The 22240-nt window shown below is 35.1% G+C and overlaps 1 protein-coding gene across 7 annotated transcripts in view; it reads right to left on the bottom strand.

Annotated features, from left to right (window-relative positions):
* The window catches only part of SLIT2 (slit guidance ligand 2), a 260737-nt gene that overhangs the window by 104818 nt on the left and 133679 nt on the right, over positions 1 to 22240 (bottom strand). For all 7 annotated transcript variants that reach the window (XM_030270822.4, XM_030270827.4, XM_030270826.4 and 4 more), the window contains exon 5: positions 5369 to 5440. In XM_030270822.4, coding sequence (XP_030126682.4) covers positions 5369 to 5440 — 72 coding nt within the window. The remainder of the gene's footprint in view (positions 1 to 5368; positions 5441 to 22240) is intronic.

Raw genomic sequence — 22240 nt, 5'->3', positions numbered from 1 at the left:
TAAGAACAAGTTGGTTTTTTTTTCCCAAAGGCCACGGGGTCACAAACCTGCTTGGCAACAAGATGTTTAGGAGGCACTAAAAAACTGTACCTGTTTTTTCTTCATGGCTTCACGGCTATTTTTTATTGTAATAAAAATCTTAAGCATACACAGTTATCTGTATGTACACGTACACAGTTATGTACAAAGAACTAGTTATAATTCACTACACCCTGTGAAAATCCTTCTTTATGTAAACTTGAAATGCTGGTGGCTGAATAGACTAGCAGTCCAATTGAGATTTCCTATAAGAACAAGCATGAGAAATATTGAATTCTAGATTATTTAAGCATATCTTAGACAAGCAATGCATTTAGAACAGCACTTGTACAGATGAATAAACAACTATACTTCCAGTGGCAGTGGAATTTTATGTGTGATCTGAAAAGAAATAAGTAATGAGAAGATCTTCAGCAGGAATCTTTTTTCAGCTACTAATAACTGAAATTTAAAAAGTCCAATAATTCCCAAAAATAATGAATACAAAATTCATTTATGTCTCTAGTGGCAGCTTTAAATATTTCACAATCAGCATAAAATAGGCATAAGGGTAACAAGTAGTATCAATCAAAGTTTTGGACAAAACTTAGTATAATAGGAAGGTCTTAGATTAGATGTTGGTGACTGCCTCCCTCTTCACAAATTCTTCATTTTCCCAGGCAATTTAATGTGTGAAGCCACTACACTGCTCTGCTGCTCTGCATCCTTTATCCCTGGCATAACAGCTACAGTCTCCCCCATTTGCTGGAAAGAAATGGACCCAAAAGAACAGAAAAAAGAGAGTAGTCAAAACAAAGGCCAAGAGCATGAAAGAAAAACAGGGCAGAAGATCCTTGCATGAGATATGATGAAAACGTGGCCTAGTATTTTTGAGCTTGCACATATTTAGCATCAAAATTCCACCATGATATTGGTACATTACTTTCCATTCTCTGCCAAGAATCAATTACACAGAGAAAGAGAAATTTGGATCTTATAAAATTTTACACATTTGAAATGAAAAGTCATAAGGCCAAAATCTACTCAAAAGGAGAGCATAGCAATTTTTTTTTTTAATTGGTGCCTTAAATTTGTTAGTAAGTCAGTTATTTTTATTCCTAATTAAACCAGTTTGAAAAACAATCCCATTTAAACTTGTAAACTGGCCACCAAAAGCATTTTTACCATCTTAAATATAAACAAAATTCCTGAGGTTGGGAAAATTTAAAGAATCTTTCCAGTACTCACATCCAGTGTGAGTACTAGATCACCAGTGAGGGTTATGAAGCTTTCATTAGCATGTATATTAAAAAAAATCTGTGTTTAGTTTCCCATTTATATGATAATTTCTGTTTATTTTTTAAAAAAGTTGGTGCCACTGTGCTCTCTGAAGAATCTAATGACACTTTTCTCCCTGAAAAATTAGCAAGTTAGGGGTAACTTTCAGAAATGTATTTCCAGAATTTCACCCTAATTGCTCTCAAGTCCCAGATCAATAGCTATCATGTATAGAGTATATTACTCTTGAAGTAATTCAAGAGTACTTCCTTGAATAGAAAAATTGACACACTGTAGATGTTTTGTTTTTCTAAATTTGAACAGTCAAAATAATGGATACTGAGTTTCTAGTCTGGAGAACTGCTACAACATAAGCTTCCCTCAATTTTTGTCACTTTTACTGAAGAACTTAATACTTTACAAACAACTGGGCTGCATTGGGGAGAGTGAAGCCAGGGACACTCTGACATTTTTGAGATGACTTCTGTGTTTGTGAGATGGCACCTGGGGCTGCCTCCCCCGTAGAAGACAGAGTCCAAACAGGGCCACAAGATGAGAGGGTTGAAGAAGGGAACATGAAGATGGCTTGCAAGAAATGCATTTGTTTGGACATCAGAGAGAAGGGAAAGGAGGCATCTTATTGCTGCCTAAAACTGCTTAAAGTGAGAGTTCAGACTGAGCCAAACCCTTCCCATTTCTAAGACAAAAGGCATAACAAATTGGAAACTGGGTAATTCCAATTAGATGTAAATAACATTTCTGAGGCCTGAATGCTTCTCAGGGTTTGCTATTCATTTTATTACAAGGGTGTGGCAGGTTGCCCATGCTGTCAACTCTCATAATGTCTTGCCCATTTTCCTTTTATCTTCTACAGAATCTATACCGTGAGCTTGAAGACGTCCAGAAAGAAAGCACCATGGATGTATTTTATGGAAACTAGACAGATTCTTCTGAGAAACATCAAGAGGACTCTAAAGCTAACATGCTGCAGGAGGTTATAGTGGTATTATCAAACTTATAGGAAGCAGTTTCCTTCAGATTACCTGAGTTAACATCTCATTCCTTTTGCTCTGCAAAGACTAAGAAGTATACGATGTTTTCCAAAATATTCTAATACCTGATTCAGAACGAAGGTATTTGGCGGAAATGAGAGAATGGTGAGTCTCCATTCAGGAACATAAAATACTTTATTAGCTCAAATTCTGTGAAATTGGTTAACCACTTTTAAAACAGCTTATGAGAGCTATGGTTCTGGATGGTTATTAATCATTCCATGTTTAATGAAAAGGCTCAGTAATTTAAACTGAAACTGATGTAATCAACTGTTGTTATACACTTATATATATATATATATATATATGTGTGTGTATATCTATGTATATATTGCAAGCTGCTCTAATACAGGTTTCTTTTCTCTTTTCACCTTTACCTATCTCATAGATGAGTTTGGAAGAGTTACATCTTTAACATTATCCTCAGCTTCTAGGCTATTTCTAGAACAAATTTCCAAAACTAGAACAAATATGGTATGTTGCTTATGACAATTCTTAGTAAGGATATGCAAGTATTTGGTTCCTGGACCTTAGGTTAATCACCTCCACAGACTCATAGAACCATTTAGGTTGGAAAAGACCTCTAAGATCATGGAGTTCAACCTGTCAGTAAACTTGACACTGCCAAGTCCACTTCTCAATCCTGTCTATTAGTGCCACATCTACATGTTTTTGAATACCTCCAGTTTATGGTGACTCAATCACTTCCCCCAGCCACCCATTCCAAAGCTTAAAATAATTTTTAGTATAGACATATTTCCTCATATCCAAACTAATCTTCCCCTGATGCCACTCTAGGGCATTTCCTCTTGTTCTCTTGTTACTTGGGAAATAGACTGACACATACCTGGCTACAATCTCCTGATAGATAGTTCAATTCCTATTTGAACAGTGATGCCTTCTATATCTATCACTTATCAGTATTCTCTTTTTTTTTTTTTTAATAATGAAATACAAATTGTAAAATTCTTACTATAACTTTATTCTCTAAGTAATGGCCAAGGCTAGAAGGAAGGCTGGGGTTCCCTCTCTGCACCAAAGATTGTGGAAAGGCACAACAGCCTGATCTAGCTACATAAATGCTGTCCTAGAATCTGCCCAACTCACCCTATGAACTCATTGGTCATTCGGCACAGTGATTTTAGAGGGATCGTGAAATTTTCAGATGAGGGGTTTGACAGCTTGTTTTTGTTTGTTTTTGGTTTTGTTTTTTGTTTTTTTTTCTGGGACAACTACGGAGGAGATATCTGTAGTATTTCTCCTATCACAATAAAAAAAAATGCCACAGATATGATTTGGAATTTGTGGCAATGATATAGTGTTTATGATTTTATAGTTTTTTTAAAATTATCTCCTGAAAAGAGAAACACTTTAAAGGGCAGAACTACTGTTTTAAGCAAGTTTCAGACATAATTCAGAATCCTTAGCTTAGAAATTCACACTAAGACAAAAATAGAATCTCAGATAAAGATTAGCATCCTAATGCTAATCCTAGCCAGAATTTTCTTACAATATATAAGTACACCTATATTCTAAACTACTGTTTTGCCACTAAAATATTTGCAATGATGCTGCTATTCTATTACCAAAGTTCCTTTCAGTGGCTTATAAATTTTCAAATACAAAAGATCATGCAGAAAAATGCAGCCTTCTTGTAGCCAAACCTCTTTTTGACCATGCATTGTGAAGGAACTAGTTTTGAATAAAAACTCATAAAACATCAATTAAACAAAGTAACCAAGCTACTTTGAGAGTCACAAGCACTTGCATGCTTTTGAACACAATAGAGTTGAACATAATGATTTTTTCCACTGAGGTATGATAGAATTTCACGGCAGGGAAGAACTGTAGTAGGCCAAATTCTTGGCATTCTGCTAAATCTTCAATAAGACATTTTCCTCACCAATTTGTGTGCAGTGCTGCAGGCAGCAGAGTGAAGTGGATTCCATCACAGGCAGACAGAAAAGTGAAGGGCTTCCTGGCCCATCCTCTCCTACTGAGGATACATCACAACCCTCCCTTCACAACCACAGAGCACTCCTGTTTTCAAAGGAGTACAACTAGATTGGTTGTCTTTCTATTTTAGCACTGGAAACTTCACTTAATAAAAATTATTTCAGCAAGAATTATATGAAAGCCTCCTATAACCTAATATTTTCCTATATTTATTGATGCCACATAAGATTAAGCAATCATTTTTTGTACAGTTGCATCACACTGGAAGCTCCGTAGTCTTTCTGAAACCTACTATTGTATGTCCTCTGTCTTTGTTGGTTGTTTATAAGTGATGAGTCCTTGGCTTACAGCAGGGGCTGTAGCTTTTGAGTGCATGACCTATTGTTTCCTACTACAGAAGTTCATCACCGTCTTCAGGTTGTTCAGCTTGTTCAATCCACTAAACTGCCTTACCATGCTGAACAGAAAGTAGAAAAGTTACTGCTTTGCTTTGTCTTGAAACTCACATATTTCCACATTTAGAAACCATAAGAATTCACAACCTGCCCATGAACTTCAAAATCACTATCTCTGGGAAAGCATCTTTCATTCAGAAAAGAGAACAGAAGAAAACTGAGCAAGTAAAATAGTCACACAAGTATAAAAACATGCTAGCAAAACTAGATAATAGCATGACTTTTCTTTCTTTTATGCAAACAAAGAAAATACAAACTTCTAAAACCAAGGCAAAATGATTTTTTCCACATGAAACCATAAAATGTTTCAAATTGCCTGACATTCAAATATTAAACTCAGGTTTCATAAACTAATAGTAATAATGCCACGTTGTCTTCAACTCTATTTCAATGTTTTCAATCTCCATAAGGCAATTTGAGGATGTTTACGATATGCTAAAGTATTTTGCCAAAACAAATGATAAATATCAGTTTTATGCAGATATTCCTTAAGCAGCTATAACAGTTCTTAGAAAAAAGATATCTGATACAAAAAAAAAAAAAAAAAAAAAGAACATTGTATCTACAAAGCATTATCCTCAAAATATATGGAAAGAAGAAAATACTTACAGATTTTTTATGTCTACTGCTCCTCGGAATGCCTTCCTTGGTATTGCTTGAATCTGATTTTCACTAAGATCACTAAGAAAAAAAAAAAAGTAAAAGTGCTATATATATTTAGTTTCATGTATAATGAAAAGAAATTCAGCCATTATGGTTCAGTCAATATTTCCAATGAAGCTTATTTTATTACATTAACTGATTTGTAATTGAAGAAGAAAAGTAGCAATTATAGTCAAAATTGTTTATTTCTGTCACACTAAGCAATTCCTTTAGAAAATAGCAACATATATGCCAAAAAATAAAAAAAAAACAGCAGAAGTGTTTTCACTTTTCAACCATTCCAAATCCATGTTTGATAGTATATTCAGCTTTAAGTAAGGAAGACAGAAATCCAGCAAATAGAACAAATAGTAAGCTACTGAGAAACAACAATGAAGTCATGTAATATCTTAGATCAATGTGTTTCTGACTTCTGTTTTAGTGTCAAGCATCATATATTTTAAAAGAAGGAATTCAAATATGTTCTGCAGCAGACTAATATTCCTCCCCAAAATCCCTATACAATCAGCTGTACCATGTTATCTGAAATTATTATCTTTTCAAAAAGAGAATTATTATTAAAATGCTTATAAAATTACTGTTCAGTAGTGGGTTTTTGCTATCAGTATGAATTAACAGCCGTTTATTTTTTTTTTGAAATCCAGACACATTTTTGTCCTTCACAGGTCAATACTGGAAATAAAATCTAGAGAACTGAGGATAGTAGCAGAGGACACAGGGAAAATGAGAAAAACAAAAGCTAATTAGGATGCAGAATTTTTGATTTATGCTATGCACTATTAACAGTGATGTAGTGCAATAGAAGTGGACTAATACATTAAAGTCTTTATTGCTGTAGCTATACCACATGAAGTTTCAAGGTTTTAGACAATAGTTTGCTACCCTGGACCAAAAACACCTATCATACATGGTACATAAATATTTGAAGTTTTGCAAGGGGGCCCATCTACCTTGCTGCATTAAAATTATGAGAGCAGATCTTCTTTTGGAAGCCTTCCAAGACACACCTATCTATACACAATATGAGGAACACAAGACGCACCTAGCTATACACAATATGAAGAAGTTTTCTTGAACATCTGAATAAAAATGTACAAACAAATCAGATGTGTACAGGTGTCTCTACAGAGGCATTTTAAGTCCATTTGCACATCAGTTTTCTTGTGGTTAACTAGATTTCATTTCACTAAAACCAATCCAGGATCTTTGCTCTAAAAGCACACCAAATGCAATCCAGATCCTAGAAGAAGTAAAGTTTCTCTATCTTAAGCTTAAGAGACATCTTTAGAGGACCTTTATGAGAGAATTTTCAGAGAAACATTGCAAAACTGTGCAGAGAAATAAGAGATATAGCTCAAAGTAAGTGAATGAACAAGAATCATTAGACATAAGAAGCCATGGTTTTGATATATTCTTTCTCTAAATCGTAATCTAGTATGAGCTCATACTTCCAGTTCTGAGCAATCACTCCTGAAGATCCCTTTCAGATTTATGAACTTCCAAAATATAATTTGAGGACTTTATAAAATCCCATGCCACCCAACTTTAACAAAATTTATATCAATGTAATTATTTTGAAAATAATTCCACATACATTGGCAGCAATTTTGTTTTATCCAATTCATTGTTAATTTATGGAAAATCACTTTCTATTTATTAAATCTTTCATAGTTCGTGCACCTAATTGCACTGCAATATCTTGCAAAGTATACTTAGAACTAGACCCAATTTTTGTATTATTAATTGTGTGTGAAAAAAGAGAATTTGTGAGGTGTGATTTAATTTTGAAGCCACCTAAGTAATCTTGAAATGGGATATGACTGTACCGCTCTGACAATAAATTCAGTGGCAATGAATGAAAAAGCAGCCTTCAGCATTTGTTACGGTAACATGATTTAACAGCCTATTTGCTTGGAAAAAAAATCATTTATAAGCATAAAAAGCAAATATCTATATTTACATTTCTGTTTAATTGACTAATACATTTTACCTATATAAAAATGGTGTGTGAAGTAGCTAAGCTAGCAGTAGTGATTTGTATCATCGATGATTAATTTATAACACAGATATGTATATATCAATGTAAGCCACTGCTGTACTCTTAAATATATACTACAGGAGATAATGGGTAATGGTGCATTAAGCTTTTCATGGTATTTGATAGAGTATCATCACTCACCATTTTATATAATTTTAAAAAAGTGAAAGATGAGTAATATTGAGGCCAATTGTGAATTATTTTTAAAAATCTAATGGAAGATGTCAGTGGTCAAAATCTTTGTTTCTGTGGGAAATTTTAGCACAAATGCAAGGGCTTACAAATGACAGCTACTGTGCCAGGTTCCTCAATAGACAATACACTGAGGCATCGAGCACAGGTACGTCTGTGTGTATGTAAATGCAAAAGACAGGAGACAAACTAATTGCACGCTAGATTTAGTGCTGGGTCAGCACAGGCAACACCATTTCTGTGTAGCACAAGCTCAAGCAGACTGAAGTATAGTGTTCCCTGGTAATTTTAGCTGATTTCAAACATAAACTACTTGACTGCAAAGGTTCCCAGCCTTGCTGAACAAGACATTGTTTAAAGCATACATTTAAATATGGAGAGCTAAGTAAGGTTGGCAAATAATGTTTTCCAAATGTAATTTTTTTGCAATACATCAGTTGGTTTGGGAAACTTGGAACTGTTTCTGTAACAAAAGTGTAAGTTGATTTCTCCACTGCTAAATTCTACTTCTCACAAAAAAAAAAAAAAAAAGATTTTCCTTATAGCAGGAAAAAAATTAGTAATTATTTATTGATTGCCTCAAGTTTTTATCTGCTCAATGTAAAAAGGTTTCCTTATAAAAACCTCGAGGGGCTTAAACAAACATTCAACTTTTTCTTCTTGTATAAAGAAGAAAACATTTCACAACTCAGAAGCTGCGTGTGGTCTTTTTTATTGATCTTTGAAATCATTCCACCGCAATTCTTGGACTGTTACAAAAAAAAAGGCCACAAGCAGCACAAGGTGCATTGTGACTTTCATAGGAAATGGGGCAAAAATCTATTTTGTATATAAAACCAGCCAATTTTGCACGCCATTACATTACATTGATTTGACTTTGCAACTTATATTCTGTAGTGAAGAGAGGTGCAAAACTCCTTTTCTCTTTTCAGCCTGATGGTCATTATATTGCTGCACTTGTAACTATGTGGGCATCATCTTCCATTTCAAAAATAGTCAGCCTTTGAATAGAGGCTCAATGATGGCAATTGATCCCCCTAAAATGAAAGAATATCTAAGAACAGCTAAGAATATTTAAGCCAAGATACAACAAAACATCCTACTTTTATAAGATGAGATCTGTACTTTTTTAAAAAAGGCATGAACCAGATTCACATTAGAAAGTAGCAATCTGACCAAGATATTTTCACTGGAACAAATTATTCTTCATTACATTACAGCCTTACATTAAAATCCAGGTCCTGCAGACCTTACATTAAAATCCAGAATACCTCTGGATTTTGACAGAATTTTAACAGCAGAATTGAATAAAAAACACAGCTAGAGTGAAAAAGCCAAGGCTATGTGAGAATTTCTTTCTTTAAATAGAGCACAATGATCTAGTGAGATGTTCTGAAAAATTCAACTTTATGCAGATTCTAGGTGTCATAGAGGCCTCTTTCAAATAAATTGTTCTTGACTTTATTACATAACACCTAGAGAGATATACTCCAAATTATTAAGTCTGAAGGGGAATACCTTAGACACTGACCTTTCAAGAAAATTCCTTAGTGAAACTTTGTGTAACATTTATGTCATTCAGTGGTGGTCAGAGCATTCCTAGTCCTCCACTGCTCCTCCTTGCTCCAGCATCACCAAACCTGTGCTCAGGGCCAGGTGTAACTTCAGTCTCTCTGAATGTGAGATGTTCTCAAGGACAATTCTCAGATTTGTTTCCTCAAGTTAAAAGGTAGTACAGGGGTTAAATAGCAGACTGGCACCAAAAGCCACCTGGGTGAGTTAGAGTGGCAGCAGCTGACAGACACTTTTTTAGAGGAGGCACAAATGAGCATTGCCACTGCTCCAGATGCACAAACCAGCCTGGGAACAGTGGATTGTTTCAGATAAGTTTAATATGTAAATATGTCAAGCATTCTTCTGAGTTGTAATATTCTGGCTGCAACCCCATTCTCTCAAATGTAAAAACAGAAAACCAAGTCCATAAAGCAAACAAAGCTGAATTCCACTTGTAAGTGAAGATACACAGTAAAGAATGCACAAAGATTTCTGAATTTTTGCCCAATTGCAGCAGTGTTTTGAAAAATTTGAATACTATTTTTTCTCTCTTTGAAGGTCAGGTGTGTATTTCTAAATCAAAGACTAAATATGCTGCATTTAAATAATTACTTTTTATAATTTACATAGTCTATCCAAGTATTCAAACTGATCAATAAAACCAGAAAAACTATATATTCTCTAAAATTTGTAATGAAGTAAGTTCTGCAATTACCATGCTAATGTAAAATATAATTTTCTTTTAAATAAACTGGATAAAGGCAATTTACATGCAATGGATTCTGATAAACACGTATGCTTCAGCTTTTAAACTGATTTCCAAAGATTAAAGATTTAATTTGGATATTCTGACAAAGCAATTTAACTTTTCTAATTCGAAATTATGGCTAAAAGAATGTAGATTTCTGCATTTCACAAACCAATGAACTAAGAAAAAATATCAATAACAAAGACAACACCATCCCAAAAAGCCCAAACATCTCTGCCCCACCCTTCCTCCCCCAACAGCTTCATTTTGTGTATGCAGACTTTTTTTCTCCAAGAATACATTGGTAATGATAATGTATTTAGCTTGTAGAAATAGCAGGAAGACCTTGACAAAATCTTGTTACTACTGAATCCTTCTTAAGAACGGGATGGAAATGGCACAGTTATATTTATCATATTTACTGGTTAGTAGATAGAGGTGTATCAGGGAAACAACTCACAGCTTAGAGTCCTGTGAACATTTGAAATTCATACCAATAGAAGATACTGACCTGTTCTCAGAAAAAAAACTTGAAGACCTATATACAGTATTGCTTTCTTACCTGAAGATAAAGCCCTGAGATAACTGAAATTAATGATCCTGATAGAATGTTTCAGCTCTTAAAAAATGCAAACAGTACTGCATTGCAGTTATTTTATTACTCACCATATATGGCTCTCAGCTGATTATCCTATATACCCTTAAAAAGGAGTGCTCAGTTTTTAATTATATAAATTGAAACATCACATAAAATATCTGTATCATGAACTGTTAAGGCTGTATCACAGTTTTGTTGTGTGGCTAAATCATTGCTCATTCTGAAACACTAAATCTTTCGAAATGGCAAACCTGCTTGTAAAGTTAATTACTTGTAATTTTATTTTCCTCAATGGTTTAACCTCCCTCTGTGTCTGACCACAGATATCATAAATCTATACTGCCATTCTGTACTTTGCAAAATTCTGAGTACTAGGAATGAGTAATGTGTCCCGATTTTTGAAGGACAAGGCAGAAATACTCAGGTCAGCTAAGTACTGAATGCTTACCAGTTTATTTATGCTGGTTTATAAAAAAATCTCAGAAAGTGGCTATTTAATAACTGGCATCCTTATAATTATTTACCTATTAGTAACATGAATGAAGTAAGCCTTCCTAAGTAATTTTCTTTTACTGGAAAATAACACTTTTTACATTAAGTTACTTTATTTTGCATTAAACATCCATGCCTGTATAAGGTGGAAAAGTCTCATAGATAATGAGACTACCAGGCATTCAAAGAAATAAAAAGGATGAGAATTATTTCTATTATTTGACCGTAAATCAAATATATGAATTTGGACACAGGGGATTTCACTTGGAATACAAAGATGGTGAAAAACTGAACAATATATTTTAGAATAGGATAGTTCAGCTGAAAGGGACCTACAGATATCACCTAGGTCAATCAGATTATTTTGATGGAACAAGTAACAACTTCTTTTTAGGAAAATCAAATATCAATTAGACATTTATCCTAAAATAGTAAAACTAATCAAACAGTTAATTTATGAATATCCAGTGGTCCTGTCCATTTCAGCTATTTTTACTATCATTGGCTTTTTCTTCAGTACTGTTCAGTGTTCCTACAGTATTTCTGCATTTGAGTACACATTAAAAAATACAGGTGTCGTGGAGAAGACATGCCCTACCTACTCACTAAGAAGCTCCTTGCAGAAAGGGCCTGTGAAACATGCTCTGGCACAGGCTACACTCGCTGGATCCTGGACTTCATGAAGATATCTGCGAGGTCTTGCATGGTCTGAGATACTTCTCTAGTCACAATCACAATAATGAGGCAGATCATCTAAAGCCTCAAAGCTATTCCAGAGCTATTATTTATTCCCCTGGCTTTGATCTTAGGGAAAACAAAGTACTCTGCCTCAGTGGGAGGCACTGAAAACACCAGTAGTAAAATCTCAGATATGGAAGGTGTGAACATGCTGCAACATGACAGCATAAGACAAGGGAGCCACAGCCCCAAGTTTCAAGTGTGTCTTGAAATGTTTCCAGAGAAGTATGGTAAAAGGTTATTTCATGTTATCATGAACACTGGCAGCTGCCTCTGTTTGCAAAGCTGCCATAGCCATGGGCTTTCCAATGCAAAGAAGAGAGAATGAAATGCCAAAGTAGATTTTTTATGTTTCAATGAATCTCTGACTTGGATTTCATTCCTAAATACCAATTTTCTACTTCCAAAATTTGAATAAATATTTTTCTACTCTGTATTAGGTGTCTGGGGTTAACATGGGAAAGTTCTGATCAAGGCTTTTTCCCTGCTCATTAAACTTCATTTATCACTATACAAACAAACTGCAAAGGTCCAGCATGACTAGGAATTTAATCTAAGACCTTTTCTGGCTGCTACAGAAACATGCTTTGACAACAAGTTTTATTGTATTAGATAAAATATGTACATATGAAAATTATTTTCAAAACTATGTATTGAAAATGAAAGCAAAGTACAAAGTCACCAAGAATACAGATGCTACTGAACATTGTGGCGTTAATGCAGGGGGAGCATCTTGGAGAGACAGTTCTTTTAAATCAGTAGGTCAGGTGAACTGGAGCTACTGAAGCCTATTAGGAATTCCATCATGGCAGCAATATATCATATTGCAACACAAGCTTACTAAACAAACACAAATGGTTTTAATTATAATATAACATTTTTAATCCCATGTTCAGCAAATACACTAATGCATGCAAACAACTAAGTACCTTTCCCATCAGTCAAGCGAAGCTTAGCCAGTTAATTGTTAGAATACTGACATATGCTCGGCTTTAGCTTTACACAGTTACTGTATAATAAGTTACAGCATGGCATCACTTATTCATGAATGTAATCTTATACCCAAATGGCTTGTCATGTCCTTTTAGTAGGCATAGCTTTCTGGCAGATCTACAGATCAATTATGATGGAAGAAGGAAATGTTTAAAAATGTATACTTAAAAAATTCAGTCTAAACTCTTGTTCTGAAAAATTAAACAATCAACAATTCTGTTGTACCATTATTTTTTGACTGTGAAATAAACTAGTTAGATTTCTATCAATTTTAGTAGTTTTTTTTCTTCTGTCCTTTACTAAAACAATCATTGCAGCTATTTCTCTTCATATTGAAGAGAAATATCTTCATATTGAAGATACAAAAGGTGTCCAATAATACCAGCAGTAGCTAATAGGTCTCTAAGGCACACATATATCCCCTTATGAAGATAAAACCTATAAATTATAATTTCAAACATTAGTTCTGCAAATCATTATTGCTGCTGCTTCCCATAGGAGGATTAAAATTTCATGTATGAGAAAGCTACTATTAACCTCCCTTTACAGATGGGGAAACCTTGGCAGTATGTATCAACAGCAGCATGGACCATGCTGAGGAGCACAAAACTGATGAGAATGATTTAGATGACAGAATTGCAGGTTCTCTCTGCATCACTAATTTCCATTTGCTCTGTTCACTCCCTAGAGATTCAGATGCTGCACACAGTAGGCACATAACCTATTCTCACGCTAAAGCAGGATCACTCCCCGGGCCATGGTGTGCTACATTGCCCAAGTGAATATTTCACATTTCACAACACAGGGCAATCATCACTGAAACACAGACTGAATGATTAGAGTCACAACAATTCCCATGGTAAGGAATGCTTTTAAATTTTTTTTTCCTAAGAATATTCAGACTGAATTTCCCTGCCTATTTTCATGTCTCATTTTTTAATGATAGCACTTTTGATTGTATCATTCATGCTTCTTTCATTCTTAATGCTTGAGGTTTTGTAAATGCCATCCATTTATAAATCTGTTATGGAATCAAAATGTACTTCTTATTATAGCTTTTGGCATACTATTATCTGTATTATTTCAGCAGCAGATTTTTAATCCACTTTATTTATTTATTAAAAAGGAGAGATAATTTATGTATAAGTACAGAACATATACAGCAAAAGAGAAAAAGTAACACACTACACAATAGTAGTACTGGTAGCCTGGCAATTTTCAGAGTTTATCAATACTTTCAACCTTAGCATTTAGTATAAGTCATCCAAAAGTTAAATTCTGATAATTAGTGCTAGTCTTGTTTCTTTTGTTTGAGAAATAGCCTGAATTTTCATACCCATGCAATATAATACATATTTATAATTTTTAGTATTAGTAATCAATGATTTCTGCAGAATCTAAATAGCACAGAGTACAACTACTAGACCATTTACATTTTAATAGGAATATATTTAGGGTTTGGACTAAACCAAAACCTCCAATATCTGTCTTGGCAGAAAAGTTAACCCATGGGCTGCAAAATCAATTCCACTCTACAGTGTGTCCAAAAGTGTACTTAAATCAATTTGTATGCTCTGATACTAGTGAAAAGAATTGCTTAAGGAGATTCGCCATTTATTTACTGTTCTAGAGTGGCCTAGCAGGATAAATGCTAATTGTGCAATAAAATAGGAGTATTAGGACCACACATGTATTTTATTGCAGCCTTAGAAATTATTTTTGAAAAGGAAAGCATTCTTTAATAGTCTATTCCGCTAAATTAACACATAATTCCCTTTTGTTTAGACTACAAAAACCCCAAAACAAAACAGCAAAGGAAATTACACGTTGTAGCTCCTAAAGAGGAAAGGACCACCCACAGTTTCAGACAGAATTGCAATACTACTTCAAATTTGGCTTGGGCATAATCCTTTTCATAGAAAAACTTGAAGCTCTTAAGAAGCCCTCACCTCCCAAAGAAAAAAAACCTGACAATTCTTTATCCTCCATACAGTCTCAAATGGGTCAAGCTGCAGGGAGGCGGTGAGTGACACTTGCTGACTGCTGCTCATGGCATCCCTGGCAGCGCTGGGATTCCCTGCCAGGGCACAGCAGCAGCAGCAGCACCCTGTGCTGTGCGAGGCAGCGCTGACCCACACCCACGGGGGAGTGCAGGGTGGGAAATGACTTCTACCCACGCGTGAGGCTGCATCTCAGGGGCTGTGCCCTGCTCTTGGCCCTGCACCACAACAAAGACATGGAGGGGCTGGAGAGTGTCCAAAGGGCAGCTGGAGGTGCTGAAGGGTCTGGAGCACAACTCTGATGAGCGGCAGCTGAGGGTGTTTAGCCCAGAGAAAAAGAAGGAAAAACCTTATTGCTCTCCATGACTGTCTCGAGGGAAGTTGTGGACGGGTGCGGATCAGTCTCCTCTCCTGCATGATAAGTGACAGGACAAGAAGAAATGGTTTCAAACTGTGCCAGGGGAGGTTTAGTTTAAATATGGGTTTCATTCATGGATTTTCCTCTCCTTTTCCTTTAACCATGTTGGAATTGAAGGAAAAGTAAAAAATAACTTAAATCTTTATGTGTCATTTTTTCATCCAAGGCCACAAAAGAGCGTTGCTAAGTAGGCAAAGGGTGAAGTTTCTGCTATTTTCATTTTACTAGTCTCTGATAGGTGATTTGGTGATTAATCTTTAATCAACTATTACACTTGACAGACTTGAAAATGCACTGTAAGTTAAGAGCTTTAAAAGAATAAAACAAGATTCTGCTGGGTAACTTTCACTTCTTCTGGTACATTAGACACTCAGCATATGCATGGCTGAAACATCCATTTGGCTTGGCTGGGGATCTGTTCACATTAAGAATAGATGAGATGGCATATTTAATTTTCCAAAAGACCTCTTCAACAGTATCTAAAAAAATCTATCACTACTTTTCCCTGTAACAAAACTTCTTTTTTAGAACAAGTTGGCAGCTGTCAACATGTCTTTAATATTTAATATTGTTTCACCTGCTTTGGAATTGAAACCGTATGCACTTTTAGGAGCTGATTGAAAGGTTGTCTGGTACATAGTCTAGTTCCACTACACAGCCTACAACCCTGTATATCCTCTTCTGAAATATCACTCAGCAAGCTGTGGCAATTCCTGCTTCTTTAACACAGCAGAGTGGACTCCCGATCCAATCCCATTATACAGAGTTGCAATTCCAATACAGACAAGTAATAATTACATCCCTGGACACATTTTTCATGAAGTATAGCTCTGAACTTTTACTCTGATAATAACCTGAGTAGTTCAAGTGTTTCCTGGCAGTAAAACTAACCTTGAACAATTTGTCAAGGGACAGGGAAAAATTTGGAGAAAAAAATAGAGAAGATCTTGTGGACCATTAATGTTGAATAGCACTGTGGTCACTCTTCCTGCATTTGAGTTGAATGATGCAATTTGGGGATTGTCTCTCAACATGGGCTGATTGCTTGATAAGACAGATTTATTGTACAGTTTTAGCTTTATATGATATGTGTAGGTGCATAACATATACGAAGCACTGATGCTTTAAGGCTGTTGCCTGTCAGTGCCAAAAACTATGCTAAAACAGTGAAAGAAACCAAAGCAAATTATTAAAAGAATTGCCACAGATGATTTAAAAAAATTGACAACAGCTAAGCTACAATCATTGCTACTTATCAAAACGACCAATTTTATATCACTGTTTCTCTGGTCTTCATCCATCTGCTTATATCCATATGTCATTTCTTAGACTGTGATATCTTTCACAGAAACTATTTTGTTTTACTCGGTGCTGGTTTATTGGTGTTTTCCTTATTCTGTGTAACAAAGTACAGTGACTAGCACCACTGGGCTTTTACACCAAAGAACTAGGACTTTGAGCTTTCCTGTAAGAAAATTATAAATGAAAGGACAAGAAATGTATGTTTGTATTTTCCTCCACTTCACTGACAATGATCTATAAAACAGTAATAACAAACTCAATTATTTGAGTAATGGAATGACAGATTTTTTGTATGTTTGTTTATTCTATTTCTTGTGTGCTATATATGTGCTGGTTAATTCAAGTCAATTAAAAGCTCTTAGGAAAAAAAAAAAAACTTTAGTTGTTGAGAAACTTCAGGGTAATTACTGATATATACATTCAGGTACCCTGGAAGTAAAACTTCCCATTGACCAGGATTAAATTTTAATACTCTAGCTGCAACATCCCAGAAGTGTCAAGCCTCAAGTTTCTTCTGTTCAAGGGCTCCAAGTTTTTCTTCCTTCTTGAGTCTGCCTTCTCTTTCTGTGACTACTCCAACCTCTTCCCCCAAATTTCTGTAACCACAACTTTTTCCTTTTCAGTGCCATACAAAGAATCAGAATTTCAAGAGGTATTTTCCTCTAACAAAAAGAGCTGAGACTATTGCAGAGGCAGTACAACTGGTCTGTAAAACAAGAAGAGTGCATCCTAGCTGGATTCAGGGGCTATTTAGAGTTGAAAACCCTCATAAAAATGGTAACAATGTATGTAAGCAATAAAAAGAAAATATGCCATTCCAGAATTAATTATTCACAAGTAATTTTTTAGTCTTAAAATGAACAACCATGGGTAAGAAACTGAATCAGACTGCTCCATTCCATGTTTCAAGAACGTGAAAAATCCAATTTCTTCTTAATAGCCCTGTCTGTATGCTGTTGCTACAATACCAGTATGTAAATTACATTAAAAAGTTCTAGGAAAATGTAATCCATGCAAAATTTAATTTAGTATTTTTTTACAGAAAACCTTAAATTTTATTGCTACTTCTGCTACATTTATCCCTTTTTCCCCCTCAAACTTGCAAAAAAATTCAGCTGCTTGCACTAGAAAAAAGTTCCATTCAGACATTTTTTAAACCTTGAAGTCTACAAAGCTGATTTTCTGTTCCAGGACTGCACTTTGCCACTGACAGCATCAAAAAGTAACTTCTCTTAACTGCACTTTAAAAACCCATCCTGCCTCTTTTTAGATGTTTTTTCTCCATCTGTATGTTTTCAAGCCTTTTTTTTTCCCAAATTGCTAAATTCTTTCCCTTCAACCAATATCCATACTCTTCCAAGTAGCTGATGGAAGTTTGGCTCAAGTAACTATCCAGAAAATTTCACTGAGAAGCTGTAATAATTAGGGAAAAGAATGATTGTGTGTGGGGTGTGGTTGTTTTTTGTTGTTTGAGGGTTTTTTCATTCAGGAGGATGGGTGCTGTGTTTTGTTATATGAGGGCACACAAGGCAGCTGGGTGGGATGGATGAGAGTTAAGCAATTGGAAAGCAATGAGAGCACAGCACACCCAGGATGAGCAAGGGTGACACTGATGTCTCCATTCACAAGGTACTACACACTCCTGCAGGGAGCCAAAGGGTAATTTCAGAAAAGAGAGGTCCAGGTGACCACATACACACTGAGAACAGTTATGGTAATGTTATGGTAAGAGACTACTGAATTTACTTAAAAAAACCCCAAAACCCAAACCAGCAAACAATGCATAAGCTTCCGAATTGCTTAAGGACTAATTCAGAAATATACTAAAAAATGTTTACATATTCAGACTGACTGCATTTTGTTTGAAGCATAAAAGTTAAAAAGGGATTTAAGAAATAAGGCTAAATACAAGAACACATGGCATTGTGCCTGTATCAATAATAGCCACTAAACAGATCAAGAAACATCCAGGCTTTTTGCTAAAGCATTCAGTGAGAATCCATTCATACTTCTAGGGAATTCAGGAAGACTTCCACCAGCTCCAAATCCTAGGACACACATCTTACAACAGGAGGAACATCTGTACTCACTCTTTTAACTGAGTATGAACAGATCTCCTCTTAAAATGGGACCAGCTCTGAACTCTGAGGTGATTGAATTCAAATTATATTTACACAGATAGCTGAGAAGGTGTGAGAATTTGCTTCTTTATTGGCTCCACTGCACTTGCTATCTCTTACCATATGGCTAATTCTTTCTCATGCTTATTCTTCTGTTTCAGTTCATATTACAGTACACTCTTTTTACAGACCTGCAGCTTCAAACATCTGTAGCAAAGGTCCCAGAAATTGATTTAGAGGCTGAAACACAAGCATATCCAATCCTGCTCCTACACAAGGCTATATATCTTTGTTGGAAGACTGACACATGGTCTCCATATGCATCAGTGATAACATAAGCCTGCCAGGCACAGATGTACTTATAGCTCCAGAGAGATGCAATCTAATGATGGATAGGAATAACCCAATCATACAAACATTTGTATTTGTAAACCCTACCTAGTGCTACAGACAATATGTCTACATTTCCCTGCCACATTTCTTCAAAGATATCAAGATGTTCCTAAGGTATGACAGGCATATGATGCAACTTAATGGTATGTAAAATACAGAGAGTGCTTTCTGAAGCACAGCTTCATAGTTGGAAGTTCTAAAAATTAATTGCTCTTCTGGCAAACCCAATGAAAATTAAATTAAATTAGATACTGGAACTTTTTCATTAGAAGGTTCTGGAAAAATAAAGTTTATAGATGGAAAGCTTTCTGCAATTAAAAGTGACAGGTGCATTGCTTTCACTAAGCTTTTAAATCACATCTGTCAAAAAGCCTACTAAGATGCATTTTTTAGTATCTTTCCAATCTACTCAACTTTTTTGAATCAGAACACTGTGGAATTATTGAAGATATATCACTTAAGTCACAGCTTTATGGCAGTAAAGAGCTAAAATTTCTATAGAGTTATACATCTAACATATTTAGGACAATGTATAATGTCACAAAGTAACTCTGTCTCCTGTTTCCATTCACTTAATTGTCAGCATGATTTCCTGCTTCAAATCCTAACCACTGCACAAGAAACACACAACTTGATTTCCCTAATTTAAACCCAAGTCTATAGTAAATTCAGAATTCAGGCCAGTCCCAGCTTTGTTTGAATTATCTATTCCATGTGTTTAAGGTGATTTAGGAGAGAGATGGTTAACAGTATTAATGCCTTTGAAGAAACTTTTTCTTCAAAGGAAGAGGAAAGAGGCAGAAAAGTTTAAGGTCAGGTTTTGCTGTGATTTTCACAAGTGGAACTATTTTCAATGAACATGTGTTCCAACAGTGGGAGCAAAACCACCTATTGCACATCTTCACCCTGCCCTTCAGACGTACCTGAGCCAATCCTCTGCCTCTCTTTCCTCACTCACAAAAACAGGGAATATTTAAGCCCAAAACTCAAAAATCTCCAAATTCTCTAACGATTATTCCCAGTTTTTTTGGAGTTTTTTGTTTGTTTGTTTTGGGGTTTTTTGCTGTGTTTCTTTGTTTTTATTTTCATTTTATTTTGCTTGCTGGTTTTTTGGTTTTTTTTTTTTTTTTGGTAGGGGGAGGGGGTTTGTTTCTTTGTTTTTAAATCAACAACCAATCCTAATTTTCATAGGATAGGAATTAAGTCTACTTATGGAGTGCTTCTCATCCCCACTAATTCTGAAAATAAACAAAAGCATTACTCTTCAAAGGTCCCAATTATCAGCTAAATGTAAAGCTGTTGCACATTGTAAGATGACCTGTGACAATATGAATTGCAGAGTCTGTGGCACAGCACCCTCAAAGACACAGGATGGAAAATTATACTAACTCAGCTGAACATAACTCTTATTAACCACAAACATACAAATAATCTCATGCCAATTCAGGAGAGCACTGAAGCATGTACAATTTAATGTATGTGCTTAAATCCAATTACATTCACTGCAACTACTCACAAGTTAAGTGTTAAGTGTGTGAAGAAATATATCTTTGAATCACAAACTACTTACAGAAAATCATCACTAAACAGATTTAAATCATAGGCTTCCCTAATTTAAGCATATCTGAAAAAAGACAAAATTCTCCTCAGATGGGGAAAGAAAACAAGCAAAATAAGAAAATTGTTTTCTGCAATCCATCTATCAATTTTCACCATGCCCCATAATTAATTATTGTGACACCAAAAGTAGTATTTCAAACAACTGTACCATGCACAAGTCTTTAATATAATTATCTTATCTATTTAAGAAAATCAGAGGTTAGGGACTGATTTTTTAGCTTTTGTTTGAGAAAAGGGGGTGAATCTTTCCAAGTTTTCAGTTACCCTCGTAAAAAAAATAGTTTGGAAACTGCAAAGTCTCACATGCTTCTCCCTAGCACTCCTTATGAGTTCAAGGGATTTTCCTCAGAGATAGAAATCTCTTCCAGCGGCCAGGTAGATGAAAGCTTTGAGGAGGAAGGTCAGTATTTCAGGAAGACTGACCATTCAACATAATACTATACTTCCAAATCATGAGTCAGTTCTGCATCCCTGTAGAACAACACAGGAACTGTGCTATCAAGAACAGCATTCTGAGGAGGAATAAAAAGCAGTTAACATATGCACTGGAAGAGTATATATATTACTGGAAAAGTAAACACAGATACGGATTCACCCCTGACTTGCAACTGAGTAAGTCTGAGAGCTGAACTGCAATGCTACTGAGTGCTTCACATATGTAAACTAAAAATACACCAAAATCATCAAAGGAGCCAAGGTGTCATGAGGATATGTCTACAAACATTGGCTCCAAACAGGGAAATATTTAAATATTTTCCCTTAGTATCAATTTTAACTAGACTGTGGGTGAGAATGAAAGGTCTGCAATCTGTGAAAATGAAAAGATCAAATTCAGCATTCAGTAGGGATACAGAATATCTAATTAAGTCCTGGATCTTCAGTACTTTTTTTTTTTTTTTTTTCAGTTTCTCTTCCATATCTCTTTTGCCCTCTGTTAGCCATCTTCCCATCCATATCTATAAATACTGAAAATAAGCCAAAGTTTCCTTACTGGTATGTTTTACATAAATATCTGAATTGAAAATGTGTCCAGAACTTTGATGAGCTGTATTAATTGAACAGTTTAAACAAACATAAAAGATTATATAGAAACCTATTGTAAATAGAACTTAAAATACTGGTACCTTACGGAATAGGACCTACCAGATACAAAACCAGCATTCACAACATAAAAAATGAAACCTGTGTGTTGGTGATATTGATTTTATTCAAGTGTTACGTCTAAGCTAAAAAATAAATTTTCTGATGAACTTTAGCATATGTATTTTATTCTGCATTTGTTTTCTCCTTTCCTTTAACCTAGATGAAATTTCATTATAGATCCTTACTATTTATAATACTGATTAACACGTATTTTTATACAGATCAGGAAGAAGAGACTTCTGCATACCCCTACCACTTTCTGCTTGTTGGGTTTTCATGTTTTGATTCTACTTTTTTAATTAGGGACATATCACTTCCAGTGGGAAATTACCCTCCACCTATGGAAACAAACGTATGTATGGTACAACGCCTGTCCTGAAGAACCAAAAAACATCTCACAGTGTCTGTTTTCCACAATATTTTTAATATGCATGATTTCCTTTTCCATGCATATAATAGTAAGCAACAC

Source organism: Taeniopygia guttata, chromosome 4 (genome assembly GCF_048771995.1).
Source record: "Taeniopygia guttata chromosome 4, bTaeGut7.mat, whole genome shotgun sequence".
NCBI lineage: Eukaryota > Metazoa > Chordata > Aves > Passeriformes > Estrildidae > Taeniopygia > Taeniopygia guttata.
Note: the sequence above shows the minus strand (reverse complement) of the source record. Positions and strands in the feature narration are given on the sequence as shown.